Below are 25431 nucleotides of genomic sequence, written 5' to 3'. Positions count from 1 at the left end.
CCTCTGGGCTGAAGTGATCCTGCCACCTCAGCCTCTTAAATTAAGTAGCTGGCACCAAAGGCACAAGCCACCATGCCTGGCTGATATTTTTGTATTTTTCTTTTTTGTAGAGACAGGGTTTCACCATGTTGACCAGGCTGGTCTCAAACTCCTCGGTTCAAGTGATCCACCTGCCTTGACCTCCCAAAGTACTGGGATTACAGGCGTGAGCCACTGCACGCCTTACTCTGTAGTGAGTTTTAAATTAATTTTTTCATTTTTTTTTTTGAAGATGCCTTCATACCAATTCCATATCAGTGGCTGCAGCTGGCTGCCACTTAAACACTCAGGGTAGATTCTACTGTTACTTTAATTTTAGGATGCTCCAAGCCATGGTTCATAGTTTCAGGCAGCCACAAGTTCATGAGACAACAAAACACGATGGAGAAATCATTGTTGCTAAATCTGTATCCAATAGGCAAAGATCAGGAAGAACTGTGCAGAAAACTCAGGTCAAACACCCACTTTCATAGCATCTATTGGCTTTCAATTTGGACTGCCATGAGCTAACTGACAAATCCCTCTATTTCTGAAGCTGAAGAAGTTCTTTTTAAATATAGAGTACTTATATAAGAAAATACTAAAAGTGTACCTATTTACATATATTGAAAGCATAACTATTTGCATAGTCTGTGACAAAATCTATATTGTATATTTAGCAGATAACATGATTTAAGATATAACGGTTAACTAGCAGCAAGGGTAAAATTTGTCTCTGGAAAAACAATCAGATTCAAGCGTCTGATAGTTCTTTGAGTCCAAGAGGATAGCAAGGATGTATAGGGAAACTCCCCAGAGTTACTTGGATTTAGTAGCAGTTCAAATCTAGATTAGCTGTCAACATACAGAATGTCCTCCTGCCTATGAGACAACTTAGGGATTCTTCAGCGGTTCTCAAAAAATGTGTGTTCGAACAACCTTTTCTTTAAAGCAGGAGACGAGACCAGCAGTGGTCCAGGAACGTGTCTTATTGCTCTGCAACTAGATTACTGTAGAAACTGGAAGGATTTACACACCTTACAGCAATTGCCCATAGCCATGGCATCCAAATAGGTGATCATTTTTCTCATAATTCCTCATTATGGTGTTTTACAAAAGCATTGGTCTGTGATAGTTTGGAGATTTTCTCTAACTGGCCTTTCACCTAAAGGGAATGCTTGTTAAAAATTCAGATTCCTGGACCCCAGCACAAACCAATGGAACCTGAATTTCTGGAAATGAAGACAAGTCCCAGGAACCTGCCTTGGATCAAGCTGCCTGTGTCGTTCTTGACTATGCTGAACTTTGAGGACTACTGCTTTATGGGGAGGACCAACTGCATGGCTAACATACTCCCCTAAGTATAAGATTGGCTTTTGAAAACCATCCAGTTTAAGAGCCAGAGTTGCAAAGGTCATAACTCCAACACAATTGACTCCAGTCCTTATGGATGCCATTGTGTTATTAGCTCATAGAAATGCCCAAGTAGCAAAGAATTGTGGTTTCTGGCTACAGTTCCACTGCTAGGTTATACAGGGACTTTGTGCAAAAGACACCCTTGGAGCCACCTCCCTGCCATGTGCAAGGAAAGTGTTGTAATAAATATATTGATTAATGATGCCCGTGATGAAGTCCACCCCCTTCAATGTGGTTCCTTGTGCAGAGCTGGCAGAGCAGATGTCACACCCAGGTGAGAGGGAGCCCCCAATGCTGGGCAATGCACAGCAACTTGGTCTGTAGCCCCCGATTAGAAAGCGTGAAGCTGTCCTCAGCTCCATAGACACAGGCTCTGGGAAAACTTCAGCCACCAGAGAACATTCACACCAGAGCATTTCTTGTTTGTTTAGGTTTGTCTGTGGGTTATTTTGTTTTGTTTTGAGACAGAGTCACACTCTGTCGCCCAGGCTGGAGTGCAGTGGTGCAGTCTTGGCTCACTGCATCCTCCACCTCCCAGGCTCAAGTGATTCTCCTGCCTCAGCCTCTCAAGTAGCTAAGAATACAGGCGCATGCCACCATACCCAGCTAGTTTTCTATATTTTTAGTAGAGATGGGATTTCACCATGTCGGCAAGTGACTGGAAATAAACTAATTTAATTCTTCGTGGACAGATATCATTCACCATGTGAATTCCTTGTATATGATTTTATGCAGGGGAGAAAAAACATTTGAGAACAGTCATTACTAATCAGGAGGCAAACTTTTGACCACCTGCATTCATGTTTCTCCATGGGTGCAGGCACTCCGAGCATCTGGGGGGTGCTGCTTCCTTGTTCTCAATTGGTGCCACCTGAATGCCTGAATCACATGCTTCGGGATAACCTAAGGGAGCAGCAGCGGCCAGGCAGCCGTGGAAGAAGGAAGGAAAGTGGTAGAAGGACCTGGGAGAAAAACAAGAGGAATTGATCCAGTAACCTGAGGTTCTGACCATCGCTCTTGAGAGCAACTTGACTGCATAGAATTTGAACTGCATAATCCCCTTCTCTTTGTTAAGAGTGTGTTTTACTCTCAACTATGATACCGTATCATGACTCTGACATCTTCTATGCAAGCTATCCTTGCTGTCTCTGGAGCAGTATCCCTTCTCCTGTTTCCTTCTACCAGGCAGCCCCTTGAGCTTCACACTTCTCCACCTTTGGGCAGCCTTTCTGGATCCCCTCGGCAAAATTAGGCCCCTTCTCTCTTCTCTCCCAGTGTCCCTTATACAGGACTCCTCTGATATGAGATTTTTGTGTTGCACACATGGTTGATTAATTAGGGAATATTACTGTCATCTTCAGATAAATATTGGCTATATAACAAGAATAACTGCTGCTTTATGTTTTTTATAACAAGGGATATCCCTTTCAGAAAACAGATAAGCATGTTTTTTTTTTTTTTTAACTTTCAAGTTAATAGTGGCACTGATGGTGTTGAGAAAAGAAAGAAAGCCATTAGTCTAGATCAAGAATAAAATGTACTCAGGCTGGGCGCGGTGGCTCGCGCCTGTAATCCCAGCACTTTGAGAGGCCGAGGTGGGCGGATCACAAGGTCAGGAGATCGACACCATCCTGGCTAAAACGGTGAAATCCCGTCTCTACTAAAAATACAAAAAATTAGCCAGGCGTGGTGGTGGGCACCTGTAGTCCTAGCTACTCAGGAGGCTGAGGGAAGAGAATGGCGTGAATCTGGGAGGTGGAACTTGCAGTGAGCGGAGATCACGCCACTGCACTCCAGCCTGGGTGACACAGTGAGACTCTGTCTCAAAAAAAAAAAAAAAAAAGAATAAAATGTACTCAGTGATGATTAGCTGTTATAGCTGTTTATTTGAAACATGAAAAAATTAAACCTTTAACAGTGATAGTGCAGTGAGAAAAATAATTTTGTTAATATGAATCTTAAACTCCGTGTCCCTCTAACTCCATTTCTTTCCATTCAGAGAACTATAGTATTTTATAAGAGCTGGTCCATTGTACAGTTTTATGTTACAACTTTTCGAACAACTGTATTATAGTCAATTTATAATCAAGCAACTATTTTATAATTTAGTTTTTATGGCATTTGTTTCTTTGGAATGTAACAGTCCCACCATTGCAAACCAGATGGGACATGTGTGTAGAACGTGATATAGGAGACTCTGATTTGGGGGTTGCAAATCTGTTCTTCACTAGACTGTAGTTCCCTTAAGTTCACTGACTTCTTTTCATCTCTCCTTACCAGGCCCACAGTGATAAATTGAATGAGTGAACAGATATATATATATAGTATTACATTTTAGTATGCACCCATACTCCATGAACTGCATACACACCACTTAATGGAAGTTATAACATTGCAAATGTAACAATAACAAAAAAGTGAATGCAAAGCAAGTGTCTCTTGCCACAGTCATACCCCATCACAACCACCCACCCCCCAAAAAAATCATTCCTCTCATGTGGAGTTTTTCATTAGGTTCTAATTTTTCGTTTTCATGTCAGGAATCCTCATCATGATGTCCATGTGCAGAGAGGTGCACGTGTACGAATACATCCCGTCCGTGCGGCAGACGGAGCTGTGCCACTACCACGAGCTGTACTACGACGCAGCCTGCACCCTCGGGGCGTACCACCCGCTGCTCTATGAGAAGCTTCTGGTGCAGCGCCTGAACATGGGCACGCAGGGGGATTTGCATCGCAAGGGCAAGGTGGTTCTGCCTGGCTTCCAGACGGTGCACTGCCCTGCACCGAGTCCGGTCATTCCACACGCTTAAAAAGGGTTTCTTGGGAATCAATGTGCAATAAGGTACTACTGTTGTACTCAAAGTCACAAAAGAATACTTGAAGATAGATTTTAGACAATGTAGTTTTGAGTCTTTAAACTGTAATTTAGTGGTGGTCATGAGAATTCTTCACTTTCTAAGCCATTGAGTATTTATTACTGCTTTGAATATAGAAACGGATTTTTTAAAAAGTAGGGCACAAGAAAGATGCAAAACAAAGGATAGCCAGAGAGAAAACATGTGTATGACCATGGGTGTGGTACCTCCAGAAATGTTAACAACTTATTCTTCTGCCATGAGTACCCCTCATCAGGGTTGGTTTCAGTAATAGGTTTTGGTGATGCTCCTGACCACAGGAAGTGGTTTATATTTAGAAACATCCAAGTTGAGGGACATCATTTACAGCATCGAGTGCATCCCTGATACATGCCTTCATCATTAAATATCCTAGGTTTTATGACAAACATTGAAATGATCACTCAGATGTGTTTAGCAGCAAAAATTCCCAGCACATCCTGGCAAATGCTTGTGTTTCCAACCGTTGCATTCTTCATCTCTGCTTCCCATTGCCCACTGAATGCTTTGCTTTCTGTGCGTCAAGACGGAGTTCTAGAACCAGAAAACATCCACCTTGAAAGGTCCAAGAAAAAGCCAAATTCCATATAGCGACACAGAGGAGGCCCTTTGTTTCCCTGCAGTATTTCAACCAGGAGTATTAATATCACATCCACCAGGAGGCACATCACTGGCAAGGAACACAGAATCGCGGGGCTGCAGGTGCCCCTGGACACTCCCCGGTTCCGGCTGTTCTGCCTTGTACCTCCTCACCTGCAGATCTACCCCCACAGCTTTTGCGTAGTCAGTGACATACCTGACAATTGGCACAGCCATGCTGGGGAAGACAGGAGACACCTCACTCCTTCCAAACTAAAAGGAAAGATTTCGGAGCCATCACTCTGTGCTTCCAGGGATGCACGCCTGTCTTTATTGTATGGGTTTCTGGTAGGTTTTTATCAGCCAGGGGGAGCTCAACAGTGATGAGCACTGAATCTTCACTAAATCTTCCTACAGACATTTAGGAATCCAATCCTTGCTTTCGCAGATATGTTTTATGTCAGCAGCATGACAAAGCCATATAATTAAATCATTTATGTGAAAGCATTGCTTATTAACAAGGAAAATATCTAGATGCTTCAGAGGGAAAAGCACCCAGAGGGAAATTTTCATCCCAATATGTTAGCTATATTCAGGGTTGATTTTTTTTTTAATCTCAACTGTCACTGATACACTGAACATGTTTTGCCGAGAATATAGTGAAACAAACATTTTGTAATACCTTAATTAAACAGGCTATTATTTCAATGTATAACCAAAACGTATCTCCATGGTACAGTTAAGACTTGTTGCAGTGACACTAGCAGCTTAATTAAAGGCGTTCTCCCTTGCAAAGTGTATGAATGTCAGGAGAGTTTAGTGGAAAAGTTTTACTTGTTTCAGGATTGGTTTCTAGACTGTTCTCAGGACTATTTTCTTGAGCAAGAACGGCTTACAGAGACTGGCGGCTTCTCTTTGGTTAGTCTATTCAGCAGATATGGAGCTGAATAACAAGACATCTCCTATAGCTTATTATAATAGTGAAGGAGAAATTGGAAAGTTTTAATCACAACAATATCCAATAAAAGCCCATTTTGAGAGTTTTGTTATTAAGTCTATGAGAAGGGATAGATAACTTTGTCCTATGTATTAACTTATGTCTAAATAGACATGGTTAAGCCATGTTCCTTTCTAATTTCTTTTTTTTTTTTTTTTGAAACGGAGTCTCGTTGTGTCACCCAGGCTGGAGTGCAGTGGCGCGATCTCGTCTCACTGCCAGCTCCGCCTCCCAGGTTCACACCATTCTTCTGCCTCAGCCTCCCAAGTAGCTGGGACTACAGGTGCCTGCCACCATGCCCAGCTACTTTTTTGTATTTTTAGTAGAGACAGGGTTTCACCGTTTTAGCCAGGATAGTCTCGATCTCCTGACCTTGTGATCTGCCTGCCTTGTCCTCCCAAAATGCTGGGATTACAGGCGTGAGCCACCCGTGCCCAGCTGTTCCTTTCTAATTTCTTGAAAGAACTTGGTCTCGTCCTTATGTTTACCTGTGTGTAATCAGTTCAGCAACTCTGGAATGTGGGTGAGGTGGCTCTGGTCGGTGAATATTACTCCCTACAATCCTTGGATCTTTCTAGATCTTCCCGGCCATTAAATGCCCCGGACTATTGAAGCTCCTTTTATAGTTTTGCGAGTGGATTTACTTGTAGGCATCCTTACTATCTAGCACAATCCCCCTTGGCTGACATGAGAACTTGGTTAGAGGAGAATTTATGGGGGTCAGTGTAAGTATTCAAGTTCAAAAGCCTCAGAACCCCACACTTAAAAGATTTTTAAATAGAATTTTGTTGTGATCATTGTACTTTTAAAATAGTACTTTCAGTTTCATTGAGGTTACAAGAAAGACTGAACAGTACGACAGAAATTTAATTACAATTTTTGCTTTTATTATGGCCTTAAAGACTCTTGGGAATCAGGGTCTGTTCAACAGTCAGTAAATGTAATACACACATTAATATAGTATTGACTGGACATTCTTCTATAAAAGTTTAAGTTATTTAACTTCTAAACAATGTTAGGCAGTTATAGTTAACGTGATGGCTACTTCTAGTATTAGCCAAATGGGTCCTAAGTGGCAGTATTTTGCCAGACATTGACTAAATCTTTATATGCCTAAATCCTTACATTTACTGAATTCCAGTAAACACACAGTTCTTCTGTGGAGTAGTTAACAATAAGTGGCAGCTCACTGAATTTCTCCCAGGTTCTGTCTCTTCCAAAATCCTCCATCCTCTCTTATGAAGGGAAGCTGGTAAAAAATCCTCTTGGTGCAAGCCAAAGCTGTTAAGGATTCCTTTTTGCACTCTCAGGACCAACAAACATTCTTTTGTATTTCAAGATAATTTCACCCGTTGTTGTTGTTGTTGTTATCACAAAGAAACAAATTTTGACCAGCAGTGACAATTCAACCACATCTAGACTCTCCCTAACTTATTTCTCCAGCCGGTCACACCAAGCAGGCGGGTAACCTTTAACAGACCTGGTGTTCTCATGGAATACCAATGCTCATCCCAGGGAGCTGACCTTTCCCACTATGTCCTTATAGAGATGCTCTTACAGAGAACTTTGTGCTCAGGACCAAGGGATGGTCAATTAAAAGTTGCATGTCGGCATCAGGCTTGTGCATTAAAATGGGCAAGGGGGGCTTTTATACATCTTTGAATGACCAGGTATTTCCTTGTCTGCCTGAAGGCAGAGCTTTGAGGAACAGCACTTCCCATGTGTCTGGTCCTCTTGGTCTCTCAGCTAGACACTTAATCAACCCTGGACTCTCCAGTAGTCCTTGGTCATTGTAGCCATAGCATCTGCACAAAAAGAAGTGCTAAAATAATCATTAGCATTTTCAAAATTAGGAAATCAAAGTAGCTGGGTCACTCTCTTACATGTGTATGAGCCAGGTCATTCTGCTGGGACGGATCATACTCATGCTGCTGATTGACTCTTCTAAGCAGTAACACATCTCCTGCATTAATTAGGTAGATCCCGTCTGGGTGCATTAAGTGGGATCAGTCTTAGATGAGTGCCAGTATGTGATAGAAGAATTTCATACACACAAATGCCATGATTCAAATTCTCTCTCCAATTTTTCTTATCGATCAACACGCAGTACATGTGGTCAGTTACCTGGTTGAATTTCTGCTTAGCTGTGGTAAGAGACAGAGAAAGGGAGTGAGGTGGGATCAGGGGAATTATCAGAGAGACATGAGTGAACCTATTGGCCAGGTAGCTTCCAAGTCTGTTCTATTGTATTGTCTGTTTCGATTTCTGACTTTCTGATAGTTTAGAACTCTTACCCAGTGGTTACGTGACTGATCAAGGCAACTCTATCTGGAAATTAATTGTTTAGGTAAAATGTTCCTGAGTTTCAACTTGTCTTTTATACTCTGGATACCCTCATTGTGAGATTATTATGCATGTTTGTGTGACATGGGCATTATTTACATACTTGATAAATGAAAGGTATTTCTCTGTCGGTTCAAGGAAATAAAATGTAAGTTCTTGTTTTATTAAATGAATGAAGCCTTTGTTAAAAAAAAGTAATCTAACATGTTTCTGTTCAAACTTGAGCTAATGAAATTTAAAGAAGTAAAGACAATGATCTAGTTCTTAGTATAAAAAGCATACATGTAGTAGATATAGTTATATAATTGTGTATATACATATCTACAAACATGGTTGGTTTCATATTGCTTTTTCATCAATGTTTTTGACTGAAACCTTTACTATAAATTTTATTTTAATTATGTAACCACTAATATTTTAAGAGAAGGAAACAAATGTTATATGTCCTTCTGTTAAAAAAAAATTCAGTCCTCCGCCAACCGCTTCCCACACACTCATACTCTGCACATCTTGGATACGTTAAAATGGTCTGACAGAATTATTTAAAAGGCACTATGTAGGTAGAACACTACCTTAATATTGTATCCTAGTCAGAAGCCTGATTTAACACTGAACTTTGAAGGGAAGCTTAGCTATAGCTCATGGCTTTCAAAGACTAGAAGAAACATTTACTGGTTCTATGGAAAATAGTCTTCTTGCTAGGTAGATTTGAAACAAAGAAATTGCACTGGGAGTGTTAAAATCTAACATTTATAACAAATCCTGTTTTACTCTAGATGAAATACTTAGTTCTTCCAGTGGAAACCAGTGAACTTTTTTAACAGCTTTGGGAATTCTTTTGTATAATAATTTTTAAAATGAAATGTGTACTCTTCAAACTAATTAAGGCTTGAAGTTTTCCAGGAGTCGCATTTTAAAAGTGTTTGTACACATTTTAACACTTTGATATTTTCTATTTTGGTTTTGTATATTTTTATGTATACACGATGTACAGACTTTCTTCTTGTAAATAAAACATGTTTTCATTTGTCTAGAAGTCTCTTGTTTTAATTCATAGAAGTTACACATACAAATGAGCAAGTGGCAAAGTAACAATCCATCCCTAGGAAAACAAATGGCAAAGCTGAAATCTAATTAGAAGACTGAGTGGCAACAGAAGGAACAGCAGCAGGCCTTCGGCCATGAATATGGACGCAACCTGGGCCTGAAACCACAGGTGGGCGGGGTTTTTTCTTCCGGGGATTAATTGCCACATGCGGGAGAATGAAAGTGGCGAAATAAGTGGAAAAGGCATATTGAGGCTAACAAATCTTGATGTTGACTTAATAAGCCAGGATTTTGATGAATGCCTGGCTTTGGGAGACTCTTCCTCGGCTTGACAGGGCATTCAGTCTTGGAAAACATAAATAAGTTATTTGAGAAAAGCCTAAAGACAGCCGAGTCACTTGCAACCCACCACAATGTCAAATTAGCCTTGATATTTTCATACTTGTGACGTGAAGGGAAAATCAGTTAATTAGGCTCCTGGAAAGAAATTCTCGGTCATTTGCGCTTTCTGTTTAGAATGTGAGGAAATCTTCCAATCAAGGAAGTCTTTGGGGTTTTTGGTGTGAGGACAGTGTGAGCAGGTAGGAAATTCAGAGTCTTCCATCACCTCAAACAGCTGTGCTGAATCAGAGATGACTCCCACCACCTTCGTGCTGTTGTCATATTTCGTTCCCCACAGATGACCACTTTCTTCCAGGTAATTAAAAGGTAGACATGGCTACACCAGCCCTGATCGGGAAGGGCTGGAGTAGATCACTGGAAGGATAATTTTCCATGTTCTCGGAGAAGCCAGGCATGCGCAAACCCCAGGGACTTTGAGGGGCACACACAGGAGTTAGTGTCAGTTAGTACTAGATGCTGCTGGGAGGATCCAGAGGAAGAGAAAGGAATTGTATAAGATAAGTTGCACTCCCAGACAGCAGAAGCTAGTGGAAGGAGGTGAAGTGAACAGCAGGATAGAGAGAGAAGGCTAACGTGAGAGGGAGTGAAAAGTAAGTCCAGGGGTCCCAGATGCCATTTGCATATCAAAATCAACGACTCAGAAACAGAACTACCTCACAACCAAAGGCATACCCAGGCAATCCCACTGAATGCACTGAGGCGCTGTGTTCAAGACACCCTGGTGCACACAGCGTGGCAGGGAGAAGGCCCTCCTGCACTAGATCTCTGCAAGCCCCTCGTTGCCTAGAGCAGGGGCTGGCCCACAACCTACTTTTGTAAATAAAGTTTTATTGGAACACAGCCACGCTCGTTCATTCACATGTCTATGGTTGCCTTCACCCTACAAGGGTAGGGTTGGGTTGCAACAGAGACTCTGCAGCCACCATGCCAACCTGGCCCTTTACAGAAAGTTTGCTGACCTCTGATCATGAATACAATCTGTGGAAAACTCTAGGCTGGTCTTGTGGTAGATGATGTACATGTAATCATCATAAGACCACCTCCTAAAATAGGTATTATATTAGCCCAGGAAAGTTGAAGTCAGAGCGGTTAGGTGTCAGCCTCTGACACACAGCCAGGAAATGACAGAGCCAGGCAAGCAATCTCTGACTGGCTTCAAAGCCTTTGGTCAGGAGCATTGTGTTAGTCTTCTAACAGCAGCCTTGCCCTGGGATGCTGCCCTAACACTCAAAAATTCTACAGAGGATCATTGCGCTTTGAATATTGTGAGAAACTGTGCTTTCAAATTTATGGAGACTAACATTGGGCTTTTCCAGAGGCTTTTCCAGTCCTCTAAATCCCCAGAGCCCCGGAATCTTTCTGAACTGTGTGAGTCAGTCAAGTACAATTACTTTGTTATAAGAAAGCAGGCTCTATGATTGTCACAGCCCAAGGTAAAGAGTGCCTCTGATGTGGTGTAGAGAACGCAGCTGGGAAAGATTGACATTCCACAAACTCTATGCCCAGCCACTCTCCTAGCTCAATTGTATCATGCTGGAGAAACAGGCAGTACTTAAGAATGAGGAACCCCCTGAGAAACTGATCAGAAAAGTCAAGCAAAAGAAAAATCAATGACTTTGGAAAATATGTCTTCTCTGGTCATTGCTGGCTTACCATCCCAAGGATGGGGAAAAAAAAAGAAGATAGAAACAGCAACATGCTCTTTAGGTTTTAAAACAATGCTGGCATGAAGAGGTTAAAGAGGGTATGGGAGAGCCCAGGTGGGTGCTAGAAAACCTAGAAGAAGACATCCAGGGACCTTGGCCACCCATGTGGGCCCAAGTAGAGGAAGAGCCAGCTGTGATGGTGACTCACGGAACTCATTTTTAGGAATATTGTGCAAGTAATTGCATTCTCAGACGACTTTCTTCTAAAAACTACATAGTAGGTATGTGTGAGAAACAAATATTTTTCCCTAACTAAATTTATTTCTTACCTTGAATCCCCTTTCCAAAGCAAGGTAAAAACTACCCTATTTCATCTAATCTAAGACATCGCTAAGTATAAAATGCACCATTCTTTTGCACCCCAGTACAAAGAAAGACGTAATCAAACTAGAACACGAGTCTCCTGTCCCACTTAGGTGTGCACTGTGAAGCACAGTAGCCATGAGCTACATGTGAATTTGGCGTAGTTGAAATGTGGCCAGTCCTGAATTGAGGTGTGAAGTGGAAAATACAGGCTGGACTTCCAAGACTTAGTATGAAAAGGTGAATGTAAAATACCTCAATAACTTTGTTATATTGAGTACATGTTGAACTGATATTTTCCATATATTTCTTCAAATAAAAACATGTTACTAAGATTAATTTTGACGTTCCTTTTTATATCTTTGAACATGCTTACTAGAAGATTTAAAATTGTCTGCTCACATTATATTTCCAGTAAACAATAGTAACTTCGAACTTCCATATTTGTTGAAAAAACATTTTAGACTTATTTAGGCATAGATTTTTCACTACATATCACCAAGGGATATAAAGGAAAGCACAATATGTGTGAAACTGATAATTTAAATTATTCTTAAAACATTTATACTTACGGTAGTTCTCTTCTGAATCACCTTTTGAATAAGTCATTAATTACTTCTTTTTTTTTTCTTTTTTTCTTTTTTTACTTCTTCCTTTTTTTCTTTCTTTCTTTTTTTTTTTTTTCCAGACACAGTTTTCACTCTTTTTGCCCAGGCTGGAGGGCAATGGTACAATCTTGGCACAGTAAACCTCTGCCTTCCGGGTACAAGCGATTCTCCTGCCTCAGCCTCCTGAGTAGCTAGGATTACAGGCTTGTGCCACCACACCTGATTAATTTTGTATTTTTAGTAGAAACAGGGTTTCATCATGTTGGTCAGGCTGGTCTTGAACTGCTGACCTCAAGTGATCCACCTACCTCAGCCTCCCAAAGTGCTGGGAATACAGGCACGAGACACCGTGCCCAGCCAATTGCTATGATTTTTTTTCTATCCCAAATTGTCTTATGCACCATCAGAAGCAATGACAATGCACTACTTTTAAAGAGCACTCCATGACTGTTTCCAGAATTTTCTTCTAAGCTACTGATACATTCTGTAATTATAACCATGAGTATGCCTGAAGATCAACAAAGCAAATTTCTGAGCTAAGAATGATCATTTATTCCTCGAATTTACAATTTTTCTTCATTTGTAACTTAATAGTTTTGTCATTTCCTGGCATCATTAGCAGACAACAGTAGGGGCCAACGGCTTAAGAGAAAAATATGGATGGTGTACTTTACATTGAGAAAAATTTAGCAATTATCGTAGTTTTTACACCCACCTGCAAATTAGGAAATGAGTTCTATATTAATAAAGCAAGTTGTTGTTGTAACAACTCCCAAGTATAAAATTTGGGTTGTGCATCCATGATAGTTCAATAGAGTGCTTGGTCAACATCCTTCCACATGGGAAATGCAGATACAAGTTTCTACACCTTGAGGCTCTTCCCCCTGCCTGAAGGCTGCAGCGCCCCCCATTGCAGCCTCTGCATGAGCCACCAGATGGGGAGACAGCTGCAGGACCTCTTGGACACTTTCAGGCCTAGCCTGGGATGATATGCAGGACTTCTGCCCACTGTGCTGAAATCAATCACATGCTAGTTATGTGACCTTGTATATTACCTGATTTGGAAGATGATGTTGAATAGTTAAGAGCTAATATTTATTAAGCACTTCATTCTGCCTAATGTCCTACCGTATCATACCACATGAAAGAATGTATTTAGTCTTACAGACAAAACACTATTGATTCTGCATTTGACAAATGAGAAAACTGAGACATGGAGAAATAACCTAGGTTACAGAGCTGGTAAGGGGCAGAGCCAATCCGGGTAGCTGGCTCCATAGCCCTTGATCCCTTTGTTATGCTATTACTGTGTTATCGACTGTTAAAAGGAGCCTGCCACAAAGCCTTATTAGCCACCAGACATACTAAACAGCCATACTTAATGGACAGTATGAGAGACAAATAATTAGTATTTAAAATTTAGCCTCTGTCTGCCTTCCCCAAGGAAAATAAGCCCAGAAAGTAGAAAATAACATACATGTTGAGACTGAACACCCACTATGTAGCAGATGCTGCACCAACATTGCCTCATTAATTCTCACAACATCCTTGGAAGATAGATATCATCACCCCCATTTGATATACAAAGAAATAGAGGCTCTAGGAGGCTCTCTTCCTTGATCAAGGTCACTGTGGCAGGGCAGGATATCAGCCTAGGTCCTTTTGCTCAAAGTCTCTAATATGTTCACCCCCACTTCTTTGCATAAGGAACAAAGCAAATGCAGGTATAAAGATGGGGGCTTGCCTGTGTCAAAAACGTGGGGACATCCACCGTGAATGGGATTTCCAAGAAGATTGTCTTAGACTCTAGCTCTTTTATGTCCTAACTCAGTGAAAACATCATAGAATGACTGCAACAAAGCCTTGGGGAGTTCCATGTGGCCATGAAAGCCATGTCTTCAAACAAAAGTGCATGACGCGGGAATTAATATAATGTAATGTTAAGGGAAACAAGTATGATAGAAAACTATCTATGTCGTAATCTCTTTATTATTCATATAGACACACATATTTCTTATAAATTTATACACAGATATATGTATATGAGTCATACCTATATACTTCTATGACTTAAAAATCTTTAAAGATGGCCAGATGCAGTGGCTCATGTCTGTAATCCCAGCACTTTGGGAGGCCAAGACAGGCAGATCGCCTGAGGTCAGGAGTTTGAGACCAACCTGGTCAACATAGTGAAACCCCGTCTCTACTAAAAATACAAACATTAGCCAGGCATGGTGGTGGGCACCTGTAGTCCCAGCTACTTGGGAGGCTGAGGCAGGAGAATAGCTTGAACCTAGGATGTGGAGGTTGCAGTGAGCCGAGCTCAGGCCACTGCACTCCAGCCGGGGCGACAGAGCTAGACTCCATCTCAAAACAAACAAACAAACAAAAAACCAAAATCTTTAAAGATGTCAAAATACAACAATAGTTATTATCTTTGGGCAGTGGGGAAAAGGGTAGTTTCTATCTTGTCCTAATATCTTATATCACACGCATGTTTAGAAGGACAGTAAATACAATCACAAATTTTAAAAAGCAAGTTTAAAAAATATTAGGGAAGACTGGGGGTCTAGTGAAAAGAGACTGGGCTTTGATAAATGGTGTGAGTGATCAGAGAAGAAAATTCACATCCTGATTTTTGTTTATGCATTGTTTTAATCCAAGTGTGATGAGGGCCAGAGCCCCAGATGTCCACAGCAACACAGGCTGCATAGCACCCGGTGACCAGAATTGCATCTATATCCAAGTCTTTGGGGCAAGCACCTGGGATCACATTATTGATTAGAAAGGCATGGGTCAGTCCCTGCCTCCCAAACTAGCTATGTGACCTTGTGTATATTACTTATTTTCTCTGAGTTTAGTTTCCTCATGCATAAAATAGAGATACTGACAGTACCTACTCATTGACTTATTGCAATTATTAATTTAGACACTGCATATAAATTATTTAACACAGTCTGACACCTAGTGAATATGAATTGGTGGTGGTATTACTCTTATTATATTTTGATCTCCCCAGTCCAGTATATCTAAATAATTAATAGAGGGGAACACTGATGAATGCAGACGTTGCAGATGGTTGCTTTTTCAGGGAAGTTTCATCTGCTTAATTTTTAAAAGTGAAATAAAACCAAGTCTTTGTGGTGATGATTTGTTTTCAAGGTCCTCTAAACAAAACTCTGTAGGAATCCTTTTTCGTGAAATGAGAAGTATAGGTAAAAATGTTTTTCAACATTTTTTCTTGTCCTGTGTTTTTTGTTTGTTTGTTTGTTTTGTTTTTTCCATATAGAGGATCGGTGCCTCTCCATATAGAGGATTGTTGAGAGGTCTCCGATTCATGGCCCCAAGGACGGGGTCAGACATATTCAAATGATGCTTGTCAGAATGCACACACCCACTAAACAAATGAAGCTAGCAAACGGAGGGAGTGTTGTAAACAGCACAGTGACCCTCTGTGCCCTCTTCTTTCCAGCTTCGCGCCTTACTGGAGCTTTCCCACTGTGGTATATTGGTTATCTTGTGGCACAACAGACTGCAGTGGCTCAAAACAATTGTGATGTGTCATTCCTCATGCTTCCGAGGTTTTGCTGGGCAGCTCCTCTGCTCGCTTCTCCTGGCACGCTCCAGCAGCTATGTTCGGCTGGAAAGGCAGCCGGGCTGGACGGTTCGAGATGGTCACATTCACATGTCCAGCAGGTGGCATTGGCCATCGCCTGGATTCCCTCCTTTCTCCTCCATGGAGGTGCCCAGGCTCCAGTAAGCCAGGGTGGCTCCCTTCCAGCAGACCTCAAAGTAAGGTCCTAAGAGGGTAAAAGGGAGAAGGTGGCCAAATGACCCTGGAAAAGGGACATATGTCAAGATGGGATGTGGCTATAGAGCAGCTCACCACACTTGAGTGTGAGCCCTCACTTCTTCTGCTGCAAGCCAATTGCTCCTTGCCCAAGTCACTGTGTTTCCATTTTCCCATAACTTCATCCAAATTGGGAGCAAGATTCCCCACCCATGGAAAAGCAGAGAGATGTTCTCGCACAGGACAGTCTGCAGTTGACTCGCTATTGCCAATGCTGCACCCTGGGGTCCCCTCCACAATGCAGAAAAGAAGCTATGCACCCCATCTCCCTGGAATCCTCACTCCACGTGGGTCTGGGTAAGAGTGTCAATCAGAGGCATTCAGAGGAGACTTCAAAGATCAAAGAGAGTGAAGGGCCATGAGTTTCTAGAAGCAACTGGGAACAAAGGTGTGAGCAGATGCGTGATTCACAGCAGTTTCCCAGCAACTTCTAGAGAGCCCCCCACTTCATTGCTTCTACTGGGAGAATGGCAGGAGCTTGCCAGAAGTTCTGGAGAATTATGGGGGCTTCCTGGGGTGCACTTAAGAACTGCCCTCAGGTGTGCCAGCTTGAGATCACTGGTGGCAGCTTCCCCGACCTTCACTCATAGCTCTTCCAACTGTTTGTGCAAGCCACTATTTCCTTACATTAAAAGCTCTAAACCTTGAACACATAGTGTGGCTTCCGTTTGCTATCTGAATGTTGAAGGACACGGTTTTTCTTACCAAAGGATTCCTCAGATCTGACCAGATATGAACGTAGTGGAGACCTTATTGCCAGTGGAAAATGGGATGTTTACCACCCATGACATGTTGTGGCAAAGCCACTGAAGTTCTCAAATGCAGTTAGTTGCCTGGAACCAAGTGCCTATAGAAGGCAAAATATGGGAAACTGAGCAGCTGCGACATGGAATGTTCTGATGGAAATGAAGAGTCCAAGGTTTAATGTGGGGCTTAATGGTTATTTCTCAAAGATTTGGGGAAAAGGCAGTGACATGCTTGTCATTTTAAATTCTCATCTTAAGGCATGCATAGAGAGGTTCTACAGCTGTCCTCAAGAAGTCCCTTGTTTCTCATAGCTGAACAGCCAGGACTCAGGGAAGCTAACCAAGCCAAAACTGAATCCTGAGAGTAGCTGAAATATAATACAAATTGAAATTGCAGTGTTGTCTGGTGTCTTTCGTGAAGTTAAAGTGTTGATCAGGAAAGAACGTCCCTGAGATTAGAATGGGATCAATATGATCCTATTCCTGTGATTCTGAGGACCTAGAATCCCACATCCCAACAAGCACCCCACCCTGCCAAAGTAGCCCTTTCTTCCCAAGCAAAGTAAGTGAGCCTCCTCTTACTTGAAGACTGTAATAACCGCATTTGAAGTAGTTAGCTTGCAGGGGGTGATGATTCTCCCTCGGACCCACCTCACCAACTTTCAAAGCTTTCACATCTGTAATTAGAGTCTAATAACAGCTATGGGCCAGGCGCGGTGGCTCATGCTGTAATCCCAGCACTTTGGGAGACTGAGGTGGGTGGATTATGAGGTCAGGATATTGAGACCATCCTGGCTAACACAGTGAAACCCCATCTCTACTAAAAATACAAAAAAATTAGCTGGACTTGGTGGCGGGTGCCTGTAGTCCCAGGTACTTGAGAGGCTGAGGCAGGAGAATGACGTGAACCCAGGCAGTGGAGCTTGCCATGAGCCAACGTTGCGCCACTGCACTCTAGCCTGGGTGGCAGAGCGAGACTCCGTCTCAAAAAATAAATAAATAAATTAAATAAAATAGCAGCTATGGATTCACTGTGGACCATCAGGGGAGAGGTATAAAATGTGATCTCAAAAGAGATTCTACATGTGATACGGTTTGGCTCTGTGTCCCCACCCAAATCTAACATCAAATTGCAATTCCCAACATTGGGAGGGGGACCAGTTGGGAGGTGATTAGATTGTGGGGGTGGATTTGCCCCTTGTTGTTCTCATGATAGTGAGTGAGTTCTCATGACCTCTGGTTGTTTAAGTGTGTAGCACTCCCCTCTTCACTCTCTCTGTCTCTCCTGCCACCATGTGAAAATGTGCTTGCTCCCCCTTCAACCTGCCACCATGATTGTACATTTCCTGAGGTTTCCCCAGCCGTGCTTCCTGTGCAGTGTGTGGAATTGTGAGTCAATTAAATCTCTTTGCTTTATGAATTACTCAGTCTCATCTAGTTCTTTATAGCAGTGTTAGAATGGACTAATACAATATGCATCAAAATAATTACAAAATTTTATTGGTTTACATTGAGTGTAACCTGAGGAATATGTATAGAAATAGATTCTGAAATAGATTCCTGGTCAAATCTCTATTTGACTATACTGTTCCAACCTGTTTCCCAAGTTATCCATCAGGTTGCCAGATTTGAATGGGTGCCATAGTTACAGAAGGCTCTGTAGCTGATCTAGCCTGCTGGGCAAGAGGCCTTACATAGGGGCCATATGTCTAGCAGGTCCAGTGTGGGCATTAGCAGGCCTTGACAGAAGATTACATGTGGAAAATCCCTTAAAATTTTGGAATAAGATCATCCGCTCCTTCGTATAACTCCTCTCCTTTTAAGAAAAAGCTCCTGAATTGCTTCTGGGCCCTGGTAGCATTATGTAACTCAAGATGCACATTGAGAGGTGCATCTTTTCTACGTCAGTGATCCCCAACATTTTTGGCACCAGGGGTTGGTTTTGTTGAAGACAATTTTCCCACAAACAGTGGTTGTGGGGGGTAGGATGGTTTCAGGATCAAACTGTTTCACCTCAGATCATCAGGCATTAGATTCTCATAAGGAGCACACAACCTAGATCCCTTGCTTGCATGGTTCACAATAGGATTCTTGCTCCTATGAGAATCTAGTGATGCTGCTGATCTGACAGGAGGCAGAGCTCAGGTGATAATGCACACTCACAGACCACTCGCCTCCTGCTGTGAGACCTGGTTCCTAACAGGCCACGGACCAGTACCAGTCCATGGCCCAAGGATTGTGGAGCCCTGCTATAAGTCACTGAGCCATAAAGCTGGGTATGGTAGCTGCTGTCCATCATCAAGTCGAACTGCTATATGGGAAATTGGGCTTAAAGGCATAAGTAAGTTGCTTGAACAAGTGGCTTCAACTTTTGTGCAGCTTGTCCTCTTGCACTGATACCTTTACCTCAACTCACGCCACACCAGTGGAAAGAAGAAAGAAGAAGAAAGAAGAAGAAGGAAGAAGGAAGAAGGAAGAAGAAGGAAGAAGGAAGAAGGAAGAAGGAAGAAGGAAGAAGGAAGAAGGAAGAAGGAAGAAGGAAGAAGGAAGAAGGAAGAAGAAGAAGAAGAAGAAGAAGAAGAAGAAGAAGAAGAAGAAGAAGAAGAACCAAAAAACCTTGACTTCATTTTCATATGGTTCTACTGGCATCTTTGAAAGCCAGCAGCTGTAGCTCTACAGCACCACAGGGGAGTGACCTCAAGGGCAGTGGAAAGGGGGGTCCTCCCAGGTTTGTTCTCTATACCTGCGAAGAGAGGGGCCAGAGGTATGGAACCACATTGAGTGAGAGGTCACGCCTAATGGCATCATGGGATGTTCAGGGACTTGGAAGTGAAAAAATCAATGCTCTGGGAAAAAAGTGCTTGAATGGACCTTTCTGAAGTAACAGACCATGAGGACTTGGGCCCCTTGGAAATTCTTCCCAACTATGATAGAGGTGGCTCTTATCAAACAGCAGAATAGGTAGGCTGATGAATGGCTATCAGTCACTCTTTCTGCCACCTCCCCAAAGTGGGCCCACTAGACTTATGTGTGAAGTAATTGTACTGGCAGGTTTGATGGTCAAGTATGAGCGCCACAATATGGGCTTTCCCCCACCAAGGCTGACCCGGCCATAGCATCTACTGAGTGCTGACCCTGACCACAGCAGAGGGTAACACCAAGCCCTCTAATTTAGCAACTTTCTTTCTGGCAGTCAGCTGGCCAGCTGGTTGGATACATTGGGCCCCTCCCCCATCACAGCAAGTGGGGGCAGAGGAAGGGATGCGCCTTCACTGGAATGATCACTTCCTCTGAATATGGATTCACATTCCCTGCCTGCAATACCTCTGCTGGTGCCTCTATTGGACTTTTAGAAGACCTTATCCTCTGTCATATTCCACGGGACAAGTCTTCCAATCAGGTAACTCATTTTACAATGCAGGAAGTGTGGTGATGACCTTATACCCATGGAATCCACTGGTTTTACCATACACTTTATCACTACAAATTGTAGCATCAACAAGCTCACAGCAATGTGACCAGAGACCAATATATATTGTCATTTTTCCTGTAACTAGAATACACGGATCAAGGAACTTCTCATAAACCGCCAACAAAATATTGGCTCCCCATTTCCACCTCATTGACCTTGGATGTTGGTTATGGGACTCCTGATGCCGATTGAGCATGAATAGATGTGAATATGTCCAAGTCATGCATTTTTCTAACCTATTTTTTTGTTGTTGTTGATTAAAGACATTTTGCATTTCAAGGAAAGGCCACAATTTATTTTTTTTGTTGTTACTGAAGCTTTACTCTTACAACCAAAATGGACTTGATGTTTCCTCCTTAGGTGAGAGTCTGGCAGTGGATTCTAGCACATTACTGAGAAGTGACTGAAGATTTTTCAGGCTTGTAATCACAACCCATGCCTTGCCCATGTTTCTTCCCTCCCTAGACACCTTAAAGGAGACCCCAAGTGTACAGTCTGACATGATTCAGTGCTAAACCATTTATTGTGCTCAATTAAAGGCTTATCAAGAATGATGCAGGTGCTAATGGGATGTGTATGCAGGATCAAGCCTTGACATTTTGATTTATCTCTGTTGGCTAGCGGCAGTGGGAAGGAGCACTGGGAAGGTTAAGAGTTAATATGCTGCCACAGCTCCTGGGGGACTTAGCGTAATAGTGACACGGACAGCTGACCCTGGAGTTTCTAAAAGGCAGCATTTGAGATTAAAAACTTCATGAGCCCAAATGTCAAGTTTATAATTCCTTTCCCAAAGGAGTGAGCAGATAGTGTGTTATATTCCCCAAGCTTTACTTACAGGCAGTACTTCAATGGCAGAGAGGAATACCTTGATATATGTGAACAGCCTTGATGGAGAAACGACTCCCCTTCCCAGTCCTTACCCCACAAAGAAAAATAACAAAAGCAAAACTCCAAGGCTACAAGAAATCAAAAATCTCTTCTTTGTTACCCTGTACCCTACCCAAAAGTGCTGTGAACAAGCTTCTCTTTCCTTATTGTGGTCAACATTGTTAGTGCTCTCCAAAATCCAGATTCTTTTCTTTTGGAGTTCAAAATAATTTTATTCTGAGGCTAAAACATACGTTTCAATCTTTATTTGCAAGGTGTTACATCCTAGAGGAAGGAAAATGCTGGGTGGAGGGGATTGTATGGGAACTTTGGGTAATCTGGGTTGTAAGCGCTCAGAGCTCTCATAGAGTTTCGCATGTCTGAGGCCAGCAAGTAAGTCAGTATGAGATATTCAGATTGGGGAATGTGCAAGGACAGAGAGAATCCTGCAATAGAAGGATGTGTTCCTGGGGCTAAAAAGCAGTCAGTCTTGGGTTTTGTAAGAGTGAGTGGGAAGTTACTGGGCATGACTAGTTTCCCAGGAGCCTTGACCCAAGATACACACAAAGACTTCATTTGCCAGCCTTCCTTGCAACTGTCAGTAGTCACATGACTGAGTTTAGCCAGTAGAATGTGAGCAGAGATGGTGCATACCATATCCGCCCATAGCCTCTACAAACCTGCCACATTGCATGTCCAAGTTCTTTCCCCCCTGCAACCAAGTGACAAAGGCCATGTAACCTTGGGAAGCCACTCTGAAAATGGCAGACTTTCCATCAGCCTGAGTTCTACAGCGATACACATCCCTGTTAGGTCAAGACAAAAACTTTGGTAAAATGGTTACTTAATACGACTTGGAAAGGAGGGAAACCAGCTGAAATGCTGCCTGCTGGTGCATTTAACAAGATGCAAGAAAGAGATGAATTTGGGAAATTCTGGCAAGTTCGTAAGCAAAAAAAAAAAAAAAAAAAAAAAAATCAAAGAGAGAGAGAGAATAGAGAATGTGCATAAATTTAGGGTCTGGCAGGGTTAAAAGGAGCAGAAAATATCTAGACCACACGTTTGTAGGAAAAAGACTAAAAAAGGTTTCCATCAATAATGACCCATTAAGTTTTCTCAGTTAAGTGACTTGTCCTGTGGCAAGTATCAGATCAAGGGTGGGGCTTTTTCTCCCCTACCCTTACCAGTGGTTCAAATGACCTCAGAGCAGCTGCCATTACACTGAGGCTATAATGGAGTCCAGGAATAAAATAAATTCAGGCTTGATAATTACATCTAGGAAAAGTCTTGTGTTCCCGCACAGAACAGAGTGGAATCACACAGATTAGACGGAAGCCTTCAGAGGTTTGAAAGAATTACCTTGCCAAGAAGGCTGGACAAAATGAAAACAAAAACAAACGCCTTTGATGGTTTGAGTCTTACTGCGACTATGGCTCCTCAAACTCACATAAGCAGAAAGTGGGCAGTGAAAGTTCATGGTCCCTAAGAGGATATCCTTTCTAATACTCTGAAGTTCCCTTCTGCTGTGAACACATAAAATAAAGAACAAGAAAGCCCTCCCAGAGGACAGAAGCACAAAAATTGATGGATAGGGAAGTTCCTTCTAGGCTACACAGAAGCGACAGGATTGTATCAAGAACCGTGCCCCATGCCAGGGCAGAGGCTTGCAATTCCTGCCTGTAAGGATTTTATTATTGCTACAGACCAATGACTGCTGTATGTACAAAACCATTCCCTTTTTTAATAGGGACATTTTTGTTGTGGTTATCTTATTCCTGCTTCAGCATTATGAGTGAGTGTAATGTAGGATGCCAGGAAGGGTAGGAAGATGGTAACTTGTCTTTTACTTTGTCAAACCATACAAAGCTACCTTCAGACGTGGTAGAATAGATTGCACATAACCAGGAGAACTTGGACTTTAAACTTGATGTGGTATCTGGGTAGGTCTTAAATTGTCTCCTCTAGGGAGAAAAGAAGGTATGTTCTCAACCTTCGTCCCAGGAGCCTTGACTCAAGATACACACAAAGACTTCATTTCCCCTCCTTCCTTGCAGCTGTTGGTAGTCACATGACTGCATTTAGCCAATAGAATGTGAGCAGAGACGGAAATAAGGATATGAATGGATATTTGGGGAACAGAATGATGGACTAGGACAGAGACTGCTGGCATCACACCAGACTTCATGTTCTATTCTGCCTTTTGTATATTCAGCTAGATAGTATCTCCTAGTCTCCTTTACAATTAAATGGGGCAACATGACTGAGTTCTAGCCAATGGAATGTGACTCAAAGTGACAGGTACCAATTACGGGGCTGGCCTATAAACACTTCTCATGTGTGATGAGGCTCCAGGTTCTTTCCTTAATGGCTGCGTGGAACCAAGCTCCCCAAATGACCCGAACTACTAGGAACTGCAATATGAGCAGGAAACAAGCTTAGGCTTGTCTTAACCCGATGTATATTTTGGGGTTGATGTATTATTCCAACTAACGTTACTCTAAATAATACACTGATTGTCCCCTTCTGTTTTCCCAATTCCCTAGGCCACTAATCAATATTGAACATATAAATATGCATTTAATTACAATTTTACCAATAGTTGAATGGCCTCTCTCTCTCCTCCACACAGCCCCTTTGTGCTCCATTACCCAAACCTCCTCTATTGGAGATACTTTCTTCAGTTTGCTTTCTTGTTGGTCTCAGGCAAAGCAGTTAAACTCCTGAGTCTTAAAACCATGGTGGATAACAGCAGAAATGCCTTACATGGCTATGTGAGGTATGGCTAAAATAAAATCTAGCCCGTATTGAGCACAGTGCCTGATAGACAATACACATAATGGGGAAAAGTTTTTTCTCTGCCATCTTAGGTTCAAATCTGTAGACTGTAAATTAACTGACAAAAGATTAAGAAGAGAAAAGACATACAATATTTATAATATTGTTATGTGCAGAGAGGCTTCACAGAAAAGAAGTAAAAACCCAAAGAATGTTAGACTTGGGGGCTAATACACCATTTTAACAAAGGGTGAGAAATTGTGGAGAAGTGACTAGAAAAAGGAAGGAGGGTTTGGGCTTCTGGGGTCAATAAATTATGGAAGGAGAACTAGCTAATATGTAGGGAAAAGTAATGGAAGATAAGAGTTATTTTAGTAAGGTTCATTTATGTAAACTTAGCTCTAGTTCTCTGTCTGTGGTGATAAGAGTCACTCTCCTCATCCTGGTATGGGGACTGGGGTTGAGGATATTTTAGGCCACTGCACAAAGGGAAATTTGTGCTCTGCTTTTAGGCAGAAAAGGGGAAGGCAGAGAAGCTTTCTTACATGTGTTGATTCTCAACTGCCTTTAGCTCAAAATAATCCTCATCCCAAAGTAGCATATTTTGAAGTGGCATATTCTGGACCTCTCCATATGTGTTCAGTAAATTTTCTGTATGCTCCGTAAATGTGGTTGTTATTGTTATCTTAAAGAGACCCATATTCATGTGAAAATACCACTGGTCTGAATTCTAAGAGGATAAACACCTTCAAAGGGTGAAAAGAGTGTGATTCCACCATGCTTGAGTGGATGACTTAAGACTAGCTGAGGACCCAGATGGGGAGAGTTTGGGGTAAAGAAGCAGACATGGAATTGAACCTGTGACTCATGAGAGGGCCTGGAAACACCACAGCAAAAGCACCGGTGGTAGGATCCGATGGCAGGGCCAGTAAGGGGTGAGGCAGTTGTCATTTCTAACAGTTGATCTTCATCTAAAGCAGACACCTGGTAGCCGAGGGGATGAGGAAACTAGGTTTGGGAATAAACAGAATCATAAAGGAGTAGCAGGCATGTGGGAGAAAATAGTTTAAAAAGTAAATAACTAAGCCGTGGGAACCTAGAGACTTGGGAGCCACTTTCTTGGGACAAACCTGTATTTGTTCTTTGCCTGAAGCCAGAACAAGACCCATGTAAGCTCAGTGAAGGAGTGTGGGAGACAGTCAGAGGTGACATCTGAGGCAGAACCAAGCCAGGCAGTAAATCAGTCAAGTCAGGCAAAAAGACCTACTATAGGTAGTTCCAGAATCTCTGAAATCTTAAAATAAGAATGGCTTGGGAGCAGTAATCAGGTTGGAAGCTGCATTAGTATTACGCAATACTGAGAAGAGCTAAATATTCATATAAAAGACTAGTAGGTGGTGTTTGTT

The 25431-nt window shown here is 42.2% G+C and overlaps 1 protein-coding gene across 1 annotated transcript in view; it reads left to right on the top strand.

Annotated features, from left to right (window-relative positions):
- Nucleotides 1-9287, top strand: part of ST6GAL2 (ST6 beta-galactoside alpha-2,6-sialyltransferase 2) — an 86186-nt gene extending 76899 nt beyond the window's left edge. The window contains exon 6 of the mRNA XM_008008299.3: nt 3975-9287. Within this exon, the coding sequence (XP_008006490.1) occupies nt 3975-4246 (272 nt within the window). The 3' untranslated portion in view covers nt 4247-9287. The remainder of the gene's footprint in view (nt 1-3974) is intronic.
- Nucleotides 9288-25431: the final 16144 nt, after the last annotated feature.

Source organism: Chlorocebus sabaeus, chromosome 14 (assembly GCF_047675955.1).
Source record: "Chlorocebus sabaeus isolate Y175 chromosome 14, mChlSab1.0.hap1, whole genome shotgun sequence".
Lineage (NCBI taxonomy): Eukaryota > Metazoa > Chordata > Mammalia > Primates > Cercopithecidae > Chlorocebus > Chlorocebus sabaeus.
The sequence above is the reverse complement of the archived record's forward strand: the minus strand, read 5'-3'. Positions and strand labels throughout refer to the sequence as shown.